The following is a 20539-nucleotide window of genomic DNA, read 5'->3' as shown; positions in this document are numbered from 1 at the left end:
ACGTGAGCAGCTCCTCCCCCACCGCTGTCAACAGAGTCACGCGCTGCGCTATTCCCATTGGTGTGCAGCAGTGTCAATCACTGCTTCCAGCCAATAGCGGAGGCGGACCAGCCGAGAGGGCGTTACCCCCGCCGACACCGTCTCCCGAACTTTCCGTCACGGCGGGACAACCGTCAAAGTGAATGTCCGCTTTCTGATTTATTTCCATTTCCCTCCGAGGGAAGTTGGGGCGTTTGTGAAGCGTCTCCTGCGGCCGGAGTCTGATGTGTCGCTGAGAGGTAGGAGGAGACCGCTCGGCCCGTCGGTTTGATGCCGGTTCCCCGGGGAGGGAGAGGATGAAGACGGTGAGAGAGGGGGCGGACAGGATGTTTGTCCCGGTGGGGACAGGAGGGGCTCATCTGTGGAAATGTCTGAGCCCACGGTGGTGGCGATTCACCACATTGGGGGGCAAACACCGGCAGACTGTTGCCCTGCAAGCGGGGCCGATGGTCCGGGCAAAGTGACAATTATTTGTGTTTTGTTGAGACTGTACCGGGAATATGGTGTAAAATCCCGCTCCCCACACTAACACGGGTCACACAGACCAAAGAACAAACTGCCGGAGGAACTCAGTGGGTCGGGCAGCATCTGTGGAGGGAAATGGACCGTCAACATTTCGGGCCGAGACCCTCCCTCTGGACTGAGAGTGGACGGGAAATAGTCCGAGAAAAGAGGTGAGGGGTGGGGATGGGGCAAGAGCTGGGGAGTGAGAGGTGGATCCAGGTGAGGGGGAGGTGGGAAGGTGGAAATAGTGACGGGGGTGGGAGGTGAGTGGTTGGGGCAACACGGGGCTGCAGAAGATGGAAATTAATTCCATAGAGGATTAACAAAGAGGTTAGAGAGTATTTGTTATGGAGAGTGCAATGAAGATTCACCAGACTGATCCCTGGAGTGGTGGGGTCATCATATGAAGAAAGATCAAATGTGATAACCCTTTCATTTAGAGAATCGAGGACTGAGAGATGAAGACATTGAAATGCACAACATCATTACCGGTTGAACCAGGGATCCCAGTCTCTGAAAATGGGGGTGGACTGTACGGGACTGAGATGAGGGGAAATGTCTCCATTCTGAGGGTGGTGAATGTCTGTAAATCCCCACCACAGAGGCCGGTGAAGACTCAGTATCGTCCTCACATAAAAAAAAGAGGCCAGCAGATGTGTGGAGACTGAAGGGATCGAGGAAATGAGGATCGGGCAGAAACATGTGGCTGAGATGGGAGAGCAGCCGCCATCTTGGTGATGGTTCGAGGGGCTGAATGGCCACCTCCTGCTGATTCTCACTTGGTGTTTCAGTGTTCCTGTCCAGTGAGCCCGGAGGAATGTGAATAGAAAGTAGAAACATAGAAAAACTGCAGCAGTATAGAGGCCCTTCGGCCCACAATGCTGTGCCGAACATGTTCTTACCTCAGAAATTACCCAGGGTTACCCATAGCCCTCTGTTTTACTAAGCTCCATGTACCTGTCCAGGAGTCTCTTCGAAGACCCTATTGTCCCATTCCACACACTCACCACTCTCTGTGTAAAAAAACTTACCCCTGACATCTCCTCTGTACCTAATCTCCAGCACCTTAATCCTGTGTCCTCTTGTGGCCACCATTTCAGCCCTGGGAAAAAGCCTCTGACTATCCACACGATCAATGCCTCTCATCATCTTATACACCTTATCAGGTCACCTCTCATCCTCCGTCGGTCCAAGAAGAAAAAGCCGAGTTCACTCAACCTATTCTCATAAGACATGCTCCCCAGACCCGGCAACATCCTTGTATATCCCCTCTGCACCCTTTCTATGGTTTCCACATCCTTCCTGTAACGAAGCGACCAGAATTGAGCATAGTACTTCAAGTGCAGTCTGACCAGAGTCCTACATTACCCTTCGCCTTTTAAATTCAATCCCACGGTTGATTAAGGCCAATGCACCGTATGCCTTCTTAACCACAGAGTCAACCTACGCAGCAGCTTTGAGTGTCCTATGGACTCGGACCCCAAGATTCTCCTGGCGGAGAATCTCACCTGGTCCCTAACACCAGCTCCATAGCAAAGAAAGCCCAGCAGTGTCCTTACTTTCTGTGAAGGCTGAGGAAGGTCCATCTCCCACCCTCCGTCCTCACCACATTCTACAGAGGACGTATCGAGAGCATCCTGAGCAGCTACATCACTGTCTGGTTCGGAAACCATCTCGGATCGCAAGACCCTGCAGTGGATACTGAGGTCAGCTGAGAAGATCATCGGGGTCTCTCTTCCCACCATTGGAGACACTTACACCACACACTGCATCCGTAAAGCAAACAGCATTGTGAAGGACCCCATGCACCCCTCATACAAACTCTTCTCCCTCCTGCCACCTGGCAAAAGGCACCGAAGTTTTCAGGCCCTCACGACCAGTCTATGTAACAGTTTTTTCCCCCCCAAGTATTCAGACTCCTCAATACTCAGAGCCTGGACTGACACCAACCTACTGTCTTGTTTATTATTTATTGTAATGCCTGCACTGTTTTGTGCACCTTATGCAGTCCTCAGTAGGTCTGGAGTCTCGTGTAATTTTGTGTTTTTTTACGTAGTTCAGTGTAATTTTTGTATTGTTCATGTAGCACCATGGTCCTGAAAAACATTGTCTCGTTTTTACTGTGTATGGTACCAGCAGTTATGGTGGAAATGACAATATACAGTGCCTTGACTTGACTCTGATCCTCCGCACTGCCAAGTCTTACCATTAATGCTATATTCTGCCATCATCTTTGACCTAATACAATGAACCAGCTCACACTTATCTGGGTTGAACTCCATTTGCCTCTTCTCAGCCCAGTTTTGCATCCTATCAATATAGATATAGATAGATAGATATACTTTATTAATCCCGAGGGAAATTTGGTTTCGTTACAGCCGCACCAACCAAGAATAGAGCGTAAATATAGCAATACAAAAAACCCCAACAATCAAACACCAAAATGCAAACTATGCCAGATGGAAAATAATTCCAGGACCAGTCTATCGGCTCAGGGTGTCTGACCCTCCACGGGAGGAGCTGCATGTTCGATGGCCACAGGCAGGTACGACCTCCCGTGCTGCCAAGTGTTGTATCACGGTGGAATGTGGCCGAAGTCCAACAGTAAAAAGTTCAATATCCAGTCTGCAAACACATTCCTCAATCATAATATACCCCGGATTGCACTATCCGTTGTTAGCCAGATCAGTAAGCACCGAACTCCTTCACGCTTACCGCTCTCAGTGCACTTCCGGTCAGCCGGAATGGAATTACCCACCGAACTCCTCTTCTCCAAAAGTCTCTGTTGTCTCGACCCGGTCCTCTTTCCTCGACTTTGTGATCCCCCTCTGTGTGTTTTCCTCCGGATTTCAGCTGGGGTGTCCATCGCTCTGTTCGCTAAGCCGGCCGGTGTTTGCTGGTCCGTGAAATATACAGTGCGACCTTGCTTCTGTCTCGCATGTTGGGATGTAACCATTTCCAGTGCTAAAGAAAACCCAAAGAAAACTCTCTCTACCAGCATGTTAGACAGCGTGCAGCTTCGACGTGTTACCGTGAGAAAAAAAATACAAAAAATAACGGAAATTAAAAAGTAAAAGGAATAGATCGGATTGGCTGTACCAGGCTGCATGCACGACTGGTGCATGTGCAAGATATATCTTCAAGCCAACACTTTAGATAAAATTTTAGTATCAAAATTGAGTAAAGAGATAGGTCTATACGAAGAGCATTTAGTAGGATTCATATTCTTTTTGAGAATGAGCAAAATGGAAGCTCCGTAAAAAGACTCTGGTTGTCTTCCTTCCTGTAAGGGTAGAACATAAATGTGGTATAAGCAAGGAGGAAAAAGCCTAATAAAATTCTCCAGAGAATCCACCGGGTCCTGGGGATTTCCCAGAATGCAATTCTCAAATAGCCTGAGCAATTTCATCCTGGGAAATAGGTTGATCCAATTGCCTACGATCATCTAATGAAAGATTAGGAATATTTAATTGATCTAAAAAATTATTCATTGCAATATTATCATTAACAGAGTCAGATCTATACAATTTAGAATAAAATTCTCTAAAAGTTCATTAATTTCAAGGTGGTCAGTTGTCACGTCCCCATTAATTTTATGTATTTCTTTAATTTGCCGCTTGGCTGAAAATGGCTTCAATTGATTAGCCAGTAGCTTACCAGTTTTATCTCCGTGAATATGAAGTTGACTTCTATCTTTTAAAAGTTGGCTTTCAATTGGATATGTTAAAAGAAGATCATATTTAGTTTTAGTTTCAATACGTCTCTTATATGTTTCAGGATCAGGTACAGAAGCATATTTATGGTCCAGTTGCTTTAACTGATTGGCTAATTCATTTCTTTCTTTGTTAGCTTTTCTAATGATGTTTGCAGTATAAGAAATAATTTGACACCGGATGTACGCTTTAAAAGTATCCCATATAATCAGGCTAGACGCCTCTTCCAACGTATTTTCTTCAAAAATAAAGAGTAATTTGATTCTCCATAATTTTTTTAAAAAATCCTCATCGGATAACAGAGTTGAATTAAATCGCCAAAATCTACTCATGGGGATAGGACCAGGAAGATTTAAAGATAGAATTACAGGAGAGTGGTCAGAGATAGCAATCTCTTTATATTCAATTGATCGAACTAATGGAATCATTTGACTATCAATAAAAATAAAGTCAATCCCGGTATAAGAATGATAGACATGAGAGAAAAAAGAATACTCCCTGTCCGTCAGATGAAGAAATCGCCAAGCATCAACTATACCACATTTAGTTAGAAAAGATTGGATAAACAAAGCTGATTTATTAAGTGTGGCTGGTTTAACAAATGAGTGATCAAATACTGGATCTAACCAGCAGTTAAAATCTCCTCCCATCACAAGGGCGTAAGTACACAAATCTAGCAAATATGAAAATAGACGCTCAAAAAATCCTGGATCATCTACATTGGGGGCATAAACATGAGCAAAAACAATCAACTTACTGTCTAAACTCCCTGATACAATAACAAAACGACCATTAGGGTCCGAAACAACTTTATGCTGAATAAAGGGAACTGTAGTATCTACAAAAAATCGAAACTCCACGGGATTTTGCGTTAAACGAAGAGTAGAATTCCTTACCCTTCCACTCAGTAAAAAAAACGTAAGGTATCACAGCTGTGTATGTGTGTTTCTTGTAAAAAAAAATAATGGGTGCTTTCATTTTCTTAATATAAGCAAACACTTTGTTCCTTTTGGTGGGGTGATTCACCCTTTCACATTCAAACTAAACAGGTGAATATTTCGAACCATTTTAAATACCAATCAACATGTAATTAAAAGATCTGGCCATAAGTTATTAAAACTAGAAAGCAAACCGTAAAGTAAGGTATTGAAACAAACAATCATATATTCAACCCAACACAGCTCCCAGAGAGAAATAGGCCCTACCCCCTCCCCTACCCAAAGCGAGAAAGCTGACCAATAGACAGTCAGTGAGCTAAGAACTAAGTACCGGCCCCAAAAAATCCTGTTGACAGAAAGAACTCCAGTCCTGCGATGTCATTATGTCCCTACCAACACACAACATAAAAAGTAAAACAACTTAGTATTTGAAAATGTGAAAGGATCAATTTAAACAAATTCAAAGAAAGCTGTATTAAAAGAAAGCCTCAAAAAGGGATAAAATAAAGTAGTATCAAAAAATATATGACAAAAGACAATATATGAACAGCCAAAACGTAACCTTATTTCAAATTCATATTAACAGAAGAAAAAAACTTGATCAAATAAGAAGTATAACAGTTTTAGAATTCATCCTTCAGAAACTCTTTTGCATCTTCAACTGAATTTATTCTTTTTCGCAATCCGTTCTTCAAAACAATACTCAGACGTGCGGGGAACTGAAGAGATGGTTTATACCCTTTATTATAAAATTCCGACATAACTTCTTTATATTTCATGCGATCAGCCAAAACTTCAGGTGAATAGTCTTCCACAAATCTAACCTTGCAATTTTGGAAATCGATCATTCCTTGTCTCCGGGTATGGTGAATTAAAAGGTCCTTCATACGAAATTCATGAAAGACTAGTCTGATCGATCTGGGTTTCGCCACCAAGGACAATGGCTTCAAAGTCAGAGAGCGAGAAGCTCGATCGAGCTTCAGCTCAGATGTGAATAAAGCAGGGAAAATCTGCTTCAGAAAGTTTGCAAAAAACTTCGTAGGGTCAGCGCATTCAATTGATTCTTCAAGACCCAGGATTCGCAAGTTATTTCTCCTATTTTTATTTTCGAGACTGATGATCCTTCTCAGCATTTTATCATTGGATAAAGATAACTCTTTGCAGAGTTTAATTGTATCTTCAGTGTCCTCTTCAAGTATCATTAGCTTCGCAGTATTCTCCTGAATTTGGTTCTCATGCTCAAATAAAGTTCGCTGAATTGTATCCAATTTGCTGTTAAGCCGTTGAAACTCTTCACAGAATTCCTACTTTTGCCGTTTAAGGAAGTCACTGATTGAATCCAAAGTGACTGCGGATTCATCTTCTGTTTCTCTTTCTTTTGCAAACGCTTTGGTTCTTTTCCCAGCCACAGTAAAGCAGTATTGAAGTTTTATAATAAGGTTTCAAAAAAAAAAAGACTGGTAGGAGACAATTAAGTAAACAAGGTAGGAGCAATCGAAAAGCGGCCAACAGGGCTCTGACTGCTTCTTATATCTAACATCTGCTTCCTTCTTCCACTTGACGAGTTGCCTCGCGTGTTTCGTCAGCCACGGTTCCCTTTTCCGACCATTTTTTCCTTGCCTCAGTGGGACAAACCTATCCTGAACCCAGCACAAGTGGTCCCTAAACTTCCTCCACATTACTTCTGTGCTTTCACCTTTCAACACCTGTTTCCAATTTACTCTCGCTAGTTCCTGCCTCATCCATTCATAGTTAGCCCTTCTCCAGTTAAGCACTTTCCCATTTTGTCTGTTTTTATCCTTTTCCATAGCTATGCTGAAGCTAAGGGAGTTGTGGTCACTCTCACCAAAATGCTCCCCCACCAAGATGTCTGCCACCTGACCAGGTTCATTACCCAGAACTAGATCCAGTATGGCCTCTCCTCTCGTCGAACGGTCCACATACTGTGTCAGGAATCCTTCTTGAACACACCTGACAAATTCAGCCCCATCTATCCCCCTTGCAGTCAGGAGGTGCCAGTCAATATGAGGGAAGTTGAAATCACCCATAACTACAACCCTGTATTTCCTGCACCATTCTAAAATCTGCCTGCTTATCTGCTCCTCGATGTCCCGAGGGCTATTTGGGGGCCTATAGACCACTCCCGGCACAGTGATTGATCCCTTCCTATTTGTGACTTCCACCCACACCGACTCAGTGGACACCCCCTCTGCAGCGACCTCCCTTCCTACAGCTGTGATACTATCCCTGATCAGTAATGCTACTCCCCCCCTTTTCTACCTCCCATCCTATTCCTTTTAAAACACCTAAACCCCGGTACCTGCATCAGCCAATCCTGCCCTTCCTCCAGCCAAGTTTCAGTAACGGCCACAACATCGTAGTTCCACGTACTGATCCATTTTCTAAGTTCATCCCCTTTATTCCTAATACTCCTGGCATTGAAATAGACACACTTCAACCCCTCGAACTGGCTACATGTATGTTTTGTCCCCTGCCTGCCCTTCCTCAGCAACTCAGAACACATAGCATCATGCCCTTGTCCTTCTACCCTCATCTCTGCACTCACATTCTGATTCCCACCCCCCTGACAAACTAGTTTAAACCCTCCCCAACAGCTCCAGCAAACCTGCCCACCAGGATATTGGTTCCTTTCCAGTTCAGGTGCAGCCCGTCCTTGTTGTACAGGTCAGACCTTCCCCAGAAGAGATCCCAATGCTCCAGAAATCTGAACCCCTGCCCCCTGCACCAACTCTTCAGCCACGCATTCAACTGCCATGACTTCCTGTTCCTACCCTCTCTGTCTCGTGGCACAGGCAGCAATCCTGAGATTACCACCCTTGAGATCCTGCTTTTTAACTTTTTTCCTAACTCCCAATATTCTTACGCTCCAAAGAATAAAGACCTAATTTGTTCAACCTTTTGCTGTAACTTAGGAGATGAAATCCAGGCAACATTTTAGTAAATCTCCTCTGTACTCTCTCAATTTTATTGACATCTTTCCTATAATTCAGTGATCAGAACTGTATACAATACTCCAAATTTGGCCTTACCAATGCCTTGTACAATTTCAACATTACATCCCAACTCCTATACTCAATGCTCTGATTTATAAAGGCCAGCATACCAAAAGCTTTCTTCACCACCCTATCCAAACGAGACTCCACCTTCAGGGAACTATGCACCATTACTCCTAGATCCCTCTGTTCTACTGCATTCTTCAATGCCCTACCATTTACCATGTATGCCCTATTTTGATCACTCCTACCAAAATGCAGCACCTCACATTTATCAGCATTAAACTCCTTCTGCCATCTTTCAGCCCACTCTTCTAAGTGGTCTAAATCCTGTCTGCAAGCTTTGAAAATATTCTTCATTATCCACAACTCCACCTATCTCAGTATCATCTAATACTTACTCATCCAATTTACCACCCCATCATCCAGATCATTAATATATATGACAAACAACATTGGACCTAGTACAGATCCCTGAGGTTTAGTCATCAGAGACAATTGTGCTGTCCCTCACTTCCCACATCCTACAATCAGAGCACTGGACTGTCCTATCTACTGCCTCCATTACCAACTCCTAAGTTAATCAAAATAATTAAAGAAACATACCCAGCCTTACCTTACTGGGAGCAAGCTCGTCCTCTGCCTCTTCTCGCCGAAACCTCTCGAGCCAAAGCCTCAAAGCTCCACTCCTTCACTGGCCCACTCACTCACTGGCCGCTCCGCTTCAGCTACCCCTCTTTTTACTTGTTTGTTGAGCTTCTCAATTTACAATTGCCCAATCAAATTGCTTGGTCCCCTGACCTTGATTGCCCAATCAGCTGCATTCTGAGCTGTTCAAATTTTGATTGACATGATTGCACAATCCAACTGCCAGAACCTCTCGAGCCAAAGCCTCAAAGCTCCACTCCTTCACTGGCCGCTCTCCACTCCAGTCCATATAAAACTCCAGTCCCAATAAAGGTGAATATGCAGCAGAAGAAACTCCTCCCATGCTCAGTGACCAGGGTGCAGACTGGGTGTGGTGAGCAGCAGCAATAATTGCAGAGTTCAGCACCAACAGTCACTCTCAAAATTGCATTCAGCAACGGTGATGGACAAATATCCAGCAAGCAGCTTATTGAAACATTCCAGTACTATGTCACAAGTGTAACATGCTGTGAGGTTTCACTGCTAATGGAATGGCCTCTCTGCAATGCATCACTGCTGAGGTAACGGCTTCTCTGTAGCAGCAATGTTTAGGTTACGACTAGAGACAACAGGGTTTTGGAACGCAGGGCTATCCAATGAGAGAAATGTTGTTCTTTCTTGGGAGTCTGGAAGAGAGATTTTTGCAGTCTTTTGCCGGGGAGCGATGAGAAGACATGAATGGAGAGATTGGGCCTTTCTTCTTCATTATTTTTTTTACTCATTCTATAGTCAAAGTAAGAAACTATAAAGCCCAAACGTTTAATCACAGATTATGTACCGTTTGTTTTCTCAGGGTACTGATTTGTAACAGGGAACACATCAAGCAGCATCCACCCAAACAAGATTTCTTAAGACTGGCCGGGCTGGGGGGGGGGCTATCACCCCCTATATTAAGCTGCCAGTCAAAGTGAGAGTTACATCAGGTTAGAATACTGAGTGAATCGCTTCCCACATTCACAGCTGTCGAACGGCCTCTCCCCACTGTCAACCCAATGATGCACATTCGGTGCAGAGTGCTCAGAGAATCTCCTCCCAAAGTCTGAGCAGCTGATCGACCTCTACTCGGTGTGAACTCGCTGGTGTTTCTGTAGATTCGATGACCGAGTGAATCCCTTCCCACACACTGAGCAGCTGAATGGCCTCTCCCCTGTGTGAACACGCTGGTGTCTCTGTAGATGAGATGACCGAGTGAATCCCTTCCCACAGTCTCGGCAGGTGAACGGCCTCTCTCCAGTGTGAACTCGCTGGTGCATCAGTAGTTGAGATGACGAAGTGAATCCTTTTCCACAGTCTGAGCAGGTGAACGGCCTCTCTCCAGTGTGAACGTGCTGATGTACCTTCAGTTGATATGACTTAGTGAATCCCTTCCCACAGACTGAGCAGGTGAACGGCCTCTCCCCAGTATGAACTGACTGGTGTGCCTGTAGTTCAGTTGACCAAGTGAATCCCTTCCCACAGACTGAGCAGGTGAACGGCCACTCCCCAGTATGAACTGACCGGTGTGCCTGTAGTTCGGATGCCTGAGTAAATCCTTTCCCACAATCTGAGCAGGTGAACGGCCGCTCCCCACTGTGAACTCGCTCGTGTCTCTGTAGGGTGCATGACTGAGTGAATCCCTTCCCACAGACAGAGCAGGTGTACGGCCGCTCCCCACTGTGAACTCGCTGGTGTGCCATTAGGGCGGATGACTGAGTGAATCCCTTCCCACAGTCTGAGCAGGTGAACGGCCTCTCCCCAGTGTGAACTCGCTGATGTACCTTCAGTTGGGATGAGGAAGTAAATCCCTTCCCACAGTCTGAGCAGGTGAACGGCCTCTCCCCAGTGTGAACTCGCCTATGTGCCTTCAGTTGGGATGAGCAAGTGAATCCCTTCCCACACTCTGAGCAGGTGAATGGCCGCTCTCCAGTATGAACTCGCTGGTGTACCTTCAGTTCAGATGACTGACTGAATCCCTTCCCGCAGTTCGAGCAGGTGAACGGCCGTTCCCCGGTGTGAACTCGCTGGTGTACCTTCAGTTCAGATGACTGAGTGAATCCCTTCCCGCAGTTTGAGCAGGTGAACGGCCTCTCCCCAGTGTGAACTCGCTGATGTACCATCAGTTGGGATGAGCAAGTGAATCCCTTCCCACACACTGAGCAGGTGAATGGCCGCTCCCCAGTGTGAACTCGCTGATGTACCTTCAGTTTGGATGAGCAAATGAATTCTTTCCCACAGTCTGAGCAGGTGAACGGCCTCTCTCCAGTGTGAACTCGCTGATGTACCTTCAGTTGAGATGACGAAGTGAATCCCTTCCCACAGTCTGTGCAGGTGAACGGCCGCTCTCCAGTGTGAACTCGCTGATGTACCTTCAGTTCAGATGACTGAGTGAATCCTTTCCCACAGTTTGAGCAGGTGAACGGTCTCTCTCCAGTGTGAACAGACGAGTGTACTTGCAGGTGGGATGATCGAGTGAATCCCTTCCCACACACTGAGCAAGTGAATGGCCTCTCCCCAGTGTGAACTCGCTGATGTACCTTCAGTTGGGATGAGCAAGTGAATCCCTTCCCACAGTCTGAGCAGGTGAATGGCCTCTCTCCAGTATGAACTAGCTGATGCACCTTCAGTTGGTATGAGCAAGTGAATCCCTTCCCGCAGTCTGAGCAGATAAACAGCCTCTCCCCGGTGTGAACTCGCTGATGTACCTTCAGGTGGGATGAGCAAGTGAATCTATTCCCACACATTGAGCAGGTGAACGGCCTCTCCCCAGTGTGAACAGACCAGTGTGCTTGTAGGTGGGATGGCCGAGTGAATCGCTTCCCACACACTGTGCAGGTGAATGGCCTCTCCCCAGTGTGAATTCGCTGGTGTCTCTGTAGATGAGATGACCGAGTGAATCTCTTCCCACAGTCTGGGCAGGTGAACGGCCTCTCCCCAGTGTGAACTCGCTGATGTACCTTCAATTGGGATGACAAAGTGAATCCCTTCCCACAGTCGGAGCAGGTGAACGGCCTCTCCCCAGTGTGAACTCGCTGATGTACCTTCAGTTGGGATGACAAAGTGAATCCCTTCCCACAGTCGGAGCAGGTGAATGGCCTCTCCCCAGTGTGTACTGACTGGTGCCTCAGTAGGTGAGATGATTTAGTAAATCCCTTCCCACAGTCCGAGCAGGTGTACAACCTCTCCCTAGTGTGAACTTGCTGGTGAGCCATTAGGTCAGATGACCGAGTGTATTCTTCCCCACAAATTCAGCAGCTGACCAGCCTCTGCCCAGGGTGAACCGACTGGTGTGTCCACAGGTGGGATGACCGACTGAATCCCTTCTCACACACAGAACAGGTGAATGGCCTTGTCCCAGTGTGAACTTGCTGATGTACCTTCAGTTGAGATGACCGACTGAATCCATTCCCACTGACTGAGCAGGTGAACGTGTAGGTCCTTGTGTAAAATGACGGGCGTGCCAGTCTGTCAGATGATCGAGTGAATCCCTCGTCACAGTCCGAGCACAAAGGATGATCAAGTGAATCCCTTGCTCCACTTCTTAAATATCCGGCTAGAGACAGCAAAACTGGCTTGCTGTGTTCGAGATTCCCATAGACAAATTCCTTGTCATTTTTAACCTGTAAAAATATTTACAAAATCCATCAATGGGTGTAAGACAGTATTTCAGATGAGATCACTTGAGTTGTCAAGGTGTGATCTGGCATCACACTATTACAGTGAGGTTCAATCCAAGTTCGAGAGAGAAATCATCTTCTAACTGGGCACAGTGCTGGTATCTAGAATGACCAACATATTCTCTGATACTGTTCCTGTCTCGATAACAATGGGAATTTCTGCCATCTCCAATCTGTGACCTGGCTCAGTTTGACTCTGTCTATTCGTATTATTCCCTGTTCCCACTGAGCTGCATGGATGACTGGTAGGAACTGAAACACTCTCACACAAATAGCTGGCAGTGCATTCCACGCACCCAGCACTCTCTGTGTAAAAAACTTACCCCTGTCATCCCCTCGGTATCTATTTCAAAGCACCTTTAAACTATACCCCCTCGTGTTAGCCATTTCAGCCCTAGGAAAAAACCTCTGGCGATCCACACGATCAATGCCCCTCATCATTTTATACACCTAAAAAAGGCTCTAAACATAAACAAGGAAATTATACATTGCCTTGAGGATTTGTTAAAAGTGTACAAAATTATGACGGTATAGATAGGGTAATTGCAAGCAGCTTTTTCCACTGAGGTTGGGTGGGATGATGACCAGAGGTCATGGGTAAGTGGGGAAGGTGAAAATTTAATGGGAACATTTGGAAAATCTCTTTATTGAAATGGTTGTGAGAGTGTGGAATGAGATGCCAGCACAAGTGGTGAATGTGAGCTCGGTTTCACCATTTAAAAGAAGTTCGGATGGGAGCCTGGATGGTAGGGGTATGGAGGGTGTTACATACCTCAAGGAGATGTGATTTTTTTTGTGAGAACGATGTAATGCTCTTTTGGAGGTCACCTGATGTAATTTTCCCGCCGATGTGAGGTCACGTGAGGACATTTTCACCATGGGTATATAAGGGAAGACCTCAGATGACGCAGTTAGTTTTTAGTTTTTAGTTTTCCAGCTAGAACGTGCGTCTGTGTCTCCGTTTCTATTGCGTATTTGTTTTTATGACGCAGTTTCATTTTTAAAACGGCATGTTACGTTCTGTTTGAAGGTACAATAGTGCTGGACTGGAAATTTTTGCTAGATGTGTTGATGTACCTTTTTCCAGCAGTATTGGAGAGTGAAGACTTTTTCGAAGTACAGGACCCGAAGGACTAAGAGAAATCAGGAATGTTTGGCAGCTTAATAAATGATCGACCTTATTGAGTCTTTGTTGAAGGAGTAGCGACCTGCATCGAAGATAACTCATACCAAAAGAGCAAGGTAGTTCATGCAAGGTGCTCTCTAGAATTTATGGTCTGTTGTTTTAAGCCGTTTATTTCCTGCATCATGAATCCTTTGGTCAGAACAAACAGGAAAGTCGTGTCAATGAAGAAGTCCTTCTCCAGAGAAGTCTTTCCCAATTGAATGTATAAATCTGTTGGACTTTCGAATTTACCATTTTAAGAACCGTATTTGACTTTACCACTTTATGTACTGTTTTCACATTTAACGCTTTAAGAACCAGTGCCAAGTGACGATTTGTTGAACGGCTGCATAACTTCCGGTTAAGGTTTTTGTTTGTTTTTATATTGTTTATCCGTGTTTAATAAATGTTTGGTTGTTTTCCTATAACCTGTCTCGATTGATATTCATTGTTGCTGGTTACATAACATAATTTGTGGGGGCTCAGCCAGGAGATGTTCCGATTTTGAGGTTAAGTGCTGATAATTGCCATTCTGATTTGGAAAAGGAAAATACCCGATTTTTTTGAGTTGGATTGGTGTGTGAGTGGTATTCGGCAACAATGAATATTAACGAGTTTATGGACATGCCTGACTCGGTGTCTTTAGTGAATGCAAAAAAACCTGAGGTATTGGAGATTGCGAGGAGGTTGGATATTAAAGGAATTACAAAGAATACCACAAAGGCTTTAATACAAAGAAAATCGCTGAGCATTATATTAATTTGAAAACTTTTGATGATGAGGTGTTAGATAGGTTTCCAATGACTAATCTGGAAATGCAGTTGCACCTTGAACAGTTGACGTTTGAAAGATTTAAAGTGGAAATGGCCAAAAGAGAGGCTAATTAAAAAAAGGGCATTTGAAGAAAGGGAAGCTGAAAACCGGAGGAAATTTGAGTTTGAGATGGAGAAATTAAGGATGGGAAATCAGTCTTCTGGTTCTAAGAAACAGTTTATTGCTAGTCGTGAGGTTATTTTGGCTCCTCCATTTAATGAAGCTGAAGTGGACAAATATTTCCAGCATTTGGAAAGTGTTGCACTGAGTTTAAAGTGGCCGAAAGAGCACTGGCCGCGTGATGTTACAAAGTGTAATTAAAGGCAAGGCACAACAAGCTTATACAGCTTTAAATGCTGAGCAAGCACTGGATTATGATACTGTCAAACAGCATATATTAAAGGCATATGAGTTGGTTCCGGAAGCGTATAGAGAAAGATACAGAAATTTGAAGAAATCTGTGGAAAAAACTTATGTAGAATTTGCCTATGAGAAATCTATGTGTTTTGAGAGATGGGTTTCCTCTAAAAATGTGAATGGGGAGTTTAATACATTAAAAGAGTTGATTTTACTGGAGGAATTTAAAAGAAGCATTCCTGTTGAAGTGAGAACATACTTAAATGAAAGGGACACTGCTACATTGCAGGAGATTGCTAAATTAGCTGATGAATATGCTTTAATTCATAAGAATAAATTTTCTGCAGGTAAAATTTTTAAAAGGAAAAATAGCACAGAGAGTCAATGTAAACCAGAAATTAAACCTGAAGTGAGTGAGAAAAGTAAGGATGAAGGGAGACATGTGAAGGAAAGACATTTTTGGTATTATTTGTAATTATTGTAAGAAACCTGGACATGTAATAGCTAATTGCTTTTGATTGAAAAAGAAAGAGAAAGAAGCCGACCCAGATGCTTGTGTGCAGCATATTGAAACACCTTTAAATTCACAGGGTTTAGAAAACATTAATGAAGATGTGTCAGAGTCTGACCAAGTTAAGAGGGGATATGAAACTTTTATAACAGAAGGATTTGTATCCTTGAAAGAAGGATCTAATTCAGTACCAATAAGAATACTTAGAGATACTGGAGCTTCTCAATCACTAATATTAGACAGTGTGCTAAAATCTGAAGTCTGAAGTCTGACTAAAGTCTGACATTGTGAGGTAAATTATATAAGAGGAGTTGGGAGTGCCCTCATGCCAGGACATTTGCATAGAGTAAATTTAAGGTCAGGATTAGTTACAGGGATTGTTAAAGTAGGGCTACAATCCAGTTTAACTGTGAATGATGTTTCTCTTTTGTTATGGAATGATTTAGCATGTGGACAAGTTTTTCCTGAAGTGCATTTGAAAATAAATTCAAATTCTGAGGAACCACAGAGGGAATCTAACACAGATTCTTCCTGTGTTGTAACAAGAGCTATGGCTAAAAAGACTGATGTACAGGATGAGGTTGTTACCCATGACAGTTCAACTCAAGATTCGAATTTTGAGGATGTATCAGAAACTTTCTTACCTACGTTATTTGATCAGGATTTTGGTGGTAAGTCTGACCAGGAAGATTTGTCTTTATCTCGGAAGGAGATGATAGCAGAAGAACAAGCTCTTTCAGATAGTGAAATTGAAAAAGTACCAGTGGGATATTATTTTGAAAAGGGACTATTAATGAGAAAGTGGAGAGCACCTACAATTCCTGCTAGTGAGGAATGGGAGGTTAATCATCGGGTAGTAGTTCCTAAAGTTTATCGAAATGAGGTTTTAACTATGGCTCATAGTATTCCTTTGGGTGGTCATCTAGGTGTAAAGAAAACTATGAACAAAGTTTCTAAACATTTTTATTGGCCTAGTTTAAGACAAGGTGTAGCGACATTTTGCAGAACGTCCCATACATGTCAAATTGTGGGTAAACCTAATCAGGTTACTCCAGTGGCCCCACTGCAACCAATTCCAGTACTTGGTGAGCCGTTCTCAAAAATCATTGTAGACTGTGTAGGTCCTTTGCCAAAAACTAAACCTGGACATCAATATTTGTTAACTATTATGTGCACAGCGTCTAGGTTTCCAGAGGCAGTACCTCTTAGGAATATAACAGCCAAAACTGTGACAAAGGGCCTTATAGTTTTTTTTACTTATTTTGGGTTGCCTAAGGAAATACAACCGGATCAAGGTAGTCATTGTATGTCTGGATTGTTTCAGCAAATAGTTTATAAACTGGGAGCAAAACAGATTATCTCATCAGCCTATCATCCAAAATCACAAGGAGCCTTGGAGAGATTTCATTCTACATTAAAAACTATGATTAGGACATATTGTGTGGAAAATGAAAAAGACTGGAATGAAGGTATACATTTACTACTTTTTGCAGTATGAGAGGCAGTACAGGAATCATTAGGTTTTAGTCCTTTTGAGCTTGTGGTTGGGCATAGAGTTTGAGGACCTTTGGCCTTGTTGAAAGAACAGTGGATTAATAAAGAGGTACACACTAGTTTGCTAGATTATGTTTTTTTTTAATTTAAAGAAAGATTATATAAAGCTTGTAGCTTGGCAAAGGAAATTTTAAATTAGCTCAAGAGAAGATGAAGACTTGGTATGATAAGGAAGCTAGGATGAGGTCATTTAAGCCTGGAGATAAGGTGTTGGTTCTTTTCCCAGTGCAAACGAACCCATTACAAGCTAAATTTCATGGTCCTTATGAGATTAAGTCTAAGGTAAATGATGTAGATTACGTGATAAAAACCCCAGATCGGAGAAAGACAACACAGCTGTGTCATATAAATATGATAAAACCATATTAAGAGAGAGACTGCTGCTATGACTATTGTGATCAATAATGAGTCTGATCTTGATAAAACCTTAAGGGATGATTCATCTGAAACTCATTTTAAACTCAACATTATTTCAGCCACGTTACCAAATTCAAAAATTCTAGAAAATATTTATGGAAAATTAGCTTATTTACAGCCAGAGCAGAGACAGCAGATGAAACAGTTAATTTTTAAATACAGAGATTTATTTCCAGATGTTCCTAGAACAGCCACTGTAGCTACAGTTGATGTAGATGTTGAGATGCAAAACCCATAAAACAACATCCGTATCGAATGAACAGGGAAAAATGTGAACTTGCCAAATAAGAAATTAAGTATATGTTAGAGAATGATATTATTAGACACTCTAATTTGAATTGGAGTTCACTGTGCATTATGGTGCCTAAGCTAGATAATAGTATTAGGTTTTGTACAGATTACAGGAAGGTGAATGCTGTGACAAAAACTGATGCATATCCAATCCCTAGGGTAGATGATTGTGTGGATAAAGTTGGACAAGCCAAATTCCTTACAAAGATTGATTTGTTAAGAGCTTATTGGTGTGTTCCATTGACAGATAGAGGTAGAGAGATTTCAGTATTGGTAACCCCATCTGGGTTATATGAATATAATGTTCTTCCATTTGGGATGAAGAATGCACCAGGTACATTTCAGAGGATGATTAATAGCATGATTCAGGGATTAAAAGATACAGATGCCTATATTGATGATTTAGTTACAGGAAATAATACGTGGAAAGCACATATTACTGCGGTGGGGAAATTATTTGACAGACTTTCAAAAGCTAACTTAACTATTAACTTAGCTAACAGTGAATTTGGTCAGGCCACTGTGACCGTTAAGGAAAAGGGTTAAGGAAATTAAACTTCAATTTAGTAACACAGTTCAATGTTACAGGAGTACAATATTCTGATCACTCATATTAAGGGTAAAGACATTGTGATCACTGATCGTTTATCTAGATGTTAAATGTACAATGAAAAATTGTTTTTATGGAGTGGTATTTTAAAATTTGTAACACTCCTACTGTATATTAGTTTGTAAAGTGCTGAAAGATAAGACTGTATATATTGTGTATGTTGTAAGTTTTATACCTTTGTATAAATTGTTAATTGTTAAAATTTTGTTCTTTGAGAGACCAATATGTTTATTTTGGAGGAAGGTGTTACATACCTCAAGGAGATCTGTGATTCTTTTTTTGTGAGAATGATGTAATGGTCTTCTGGAGGTCACCTGATGTAATTTTCCCGCTGATGTGAGGTCACATGGGGACACGTGCACCACGGGTATATAAGGGAAGACCTCAGTTGACGCAGTTAGATTTTAGTTTTTAGTTTTCCAGCTAGAACGTGCGTCTGTGTCTCCGTCTCTGTTGCATATTTGTTTTTATGACACAGTTTCATTTTTAAAAAGGAGTGTTACTTTCTGTTGCAAGGTACAACAGAGCTGGATTGGCAATTTTTGCTAGATGCACTGATGTACCTTTTTCCAGCAGTACTGGAGAGTGAAAACTTCATCGAAATACAGGATACGAAGGATTAAGAGAAGTTGGGAATGTTCGGCAGTTTAATAAAGGATCGACCTTATTGAGTCTTCGTTGAAGGAGTAGCGACCTGCATCAAAGATAACTCATACCAAAAGAGCAAGGTAGTTCATGCAAGGTGCTCTCTAGAATTGACGGTCAGTTGTCTTAAGCCGTTTATTTCCTGCATCGTGAATCCTTTGGTCAGAACAAACTGGAAAGTCGTGTCAATGAAGAAATCCTTCTCCAGAGAAGTCTCTCCCAATTGAATGTATAAATCTGTCGGACTTTAGAATTTACCATTTTAAGAACCGTATTTGACTTTACCGTTTTAAGAACTATTTTCGCATTTAACGCTTTAAGAACCAGTGCTGAGTGATGATTTGTTGAACGGCTGCATAGCGGTTAACTTTCAGTTAAGGTTTTTGTTTGTTTTTATATTGCTTATCTCTGTTTAATAAATGTTTGGTTGTTTTTATATAACCTGTCTCGATTGATATTCATTGTTGCCAGTTACGTAACAAGGGCAATGGTCCCGGTGCAGGTAGTTGCATTAGACAGCTTAAATGCTATTTCAGCATTGACCAGATGGGCCAAATAGCCTGTTTGTGTACTGAACCTCTCCATGTTTCTATGACAGAGAAGCTGGATAAACATGTTTGGAAGGGAAAAGGTAGGAGTGACAACGGAGCAGCAATGGGAGGAGTTCGGGAGCTGAGTGATCGATACATCCCAAAGAAGTGGAAGCATTGGAAAGGCAGAAGGACACAACCGTGGCTGAAATGAGAAGCCACAGCCAACATAAAAGCCAAAGAAAGGGCAAAAACAGAACAAAAACTATTGGGAAGCTTTTAGAAACCAACAGAAGACGACAAAAAAAAATGTCAAATGAGCTCAGGGCATGGAATTATGATACTGTAGTCCTGAGCCTTGGTTGTACCACAACAGAGGAACAAAATATCCCGGGCCTCAATATCGCTTGAAAACCAAGTTTCCCTGCACCAGTTACCCTTCAACTTTTATTTTGGCAGGCACATACAAACTCTACACCTTCAAACTTCACTTCTGAAGGCCTCCCACTTACCAAGTACTCCTTTGCCAGAAAACAGCCTGTCCCAAACCACACTTGTCAGATCCTTTCTGAGACCTTCAGAATTGACCCTTCTCCAATTTAGAATCTCAACCCGTGGTCCAGACCGCTTTTTTTCCATTTTTACTTTGAATCTCATGGCATTATGATCACTAATTTATGTCACCAGCCCTGGATCATTTACTAACAGATTATTGGACACTCCTACATCAGGAATTCTGCATACTGAATAAGAGCACATTTGACAAACTCTACCCCATCTGGTCCTTTTACAGTATGGGAGTCCCAGTCAATATATGGAAAATTAAAATCACTTACTGAATCAACCTTTGTTTCTTGGCATTGTCCTTGATCTCTGTAGAAATTTGTTCCTCTAAATCCTTCAGACTATTGGGTGCAACCAAGTCCCAATAATGACTACAATATCATAATTTTCTGTCCTGAGCTCATCTGGATTTCCTACGATGCCTCTTGCATTGTGATATACACAGCTCAGCATATTCATCGCTCCATGCTCAACCATTTGATTGCTGACTCTACCGGAGGTCTGAACAACATCTGACTGGTGTCAAGAAAACAA

At 42.8% G+C, this 20539-nt stretch overlaps 1 protein-coding gene across 1 annotated transcript in view; it reads right to left on the bottom strand.

Annotated features, from left to right (window-relative positions):
• Positions 1–19648, bottom strand: part of LOC140208454 (uncharacterized) — a 137041-nt gene extending 117393 nt beyond the window's left edge. The window contains 2 exon segments of the mRNA XM_072277142.1: positions 10653–12491; positions 18521–19648. Coding sequence (XP_072133243.1) covers positions 10653–12083 — 1431 coding nt within the window. The 5' untranslated portion in view covers positions 12084–12491; positions 18521–19648.
• Positions 19649–20539: the final 891 nt, after the last annotated feature.

This window comes from Mobula birostris, chromosome 13 (genome assembly GCF_030028105.1).
Source record: "Mobula birostris isolate sMobBir1 chromosome 13, sMobBir1.hap1, whole genome shotgun sequence".
Taxonomy (NCBI): domain Eukaryota; kingdom Metazoa; phylum Chordata; class Chondrichthyes; order Myliobatiformes; family Myliobatidae; genus Mobula; species Mobula birostris.
This window is presented reverse-complemented; position numbering and strand designations above follow the sequence as displayed.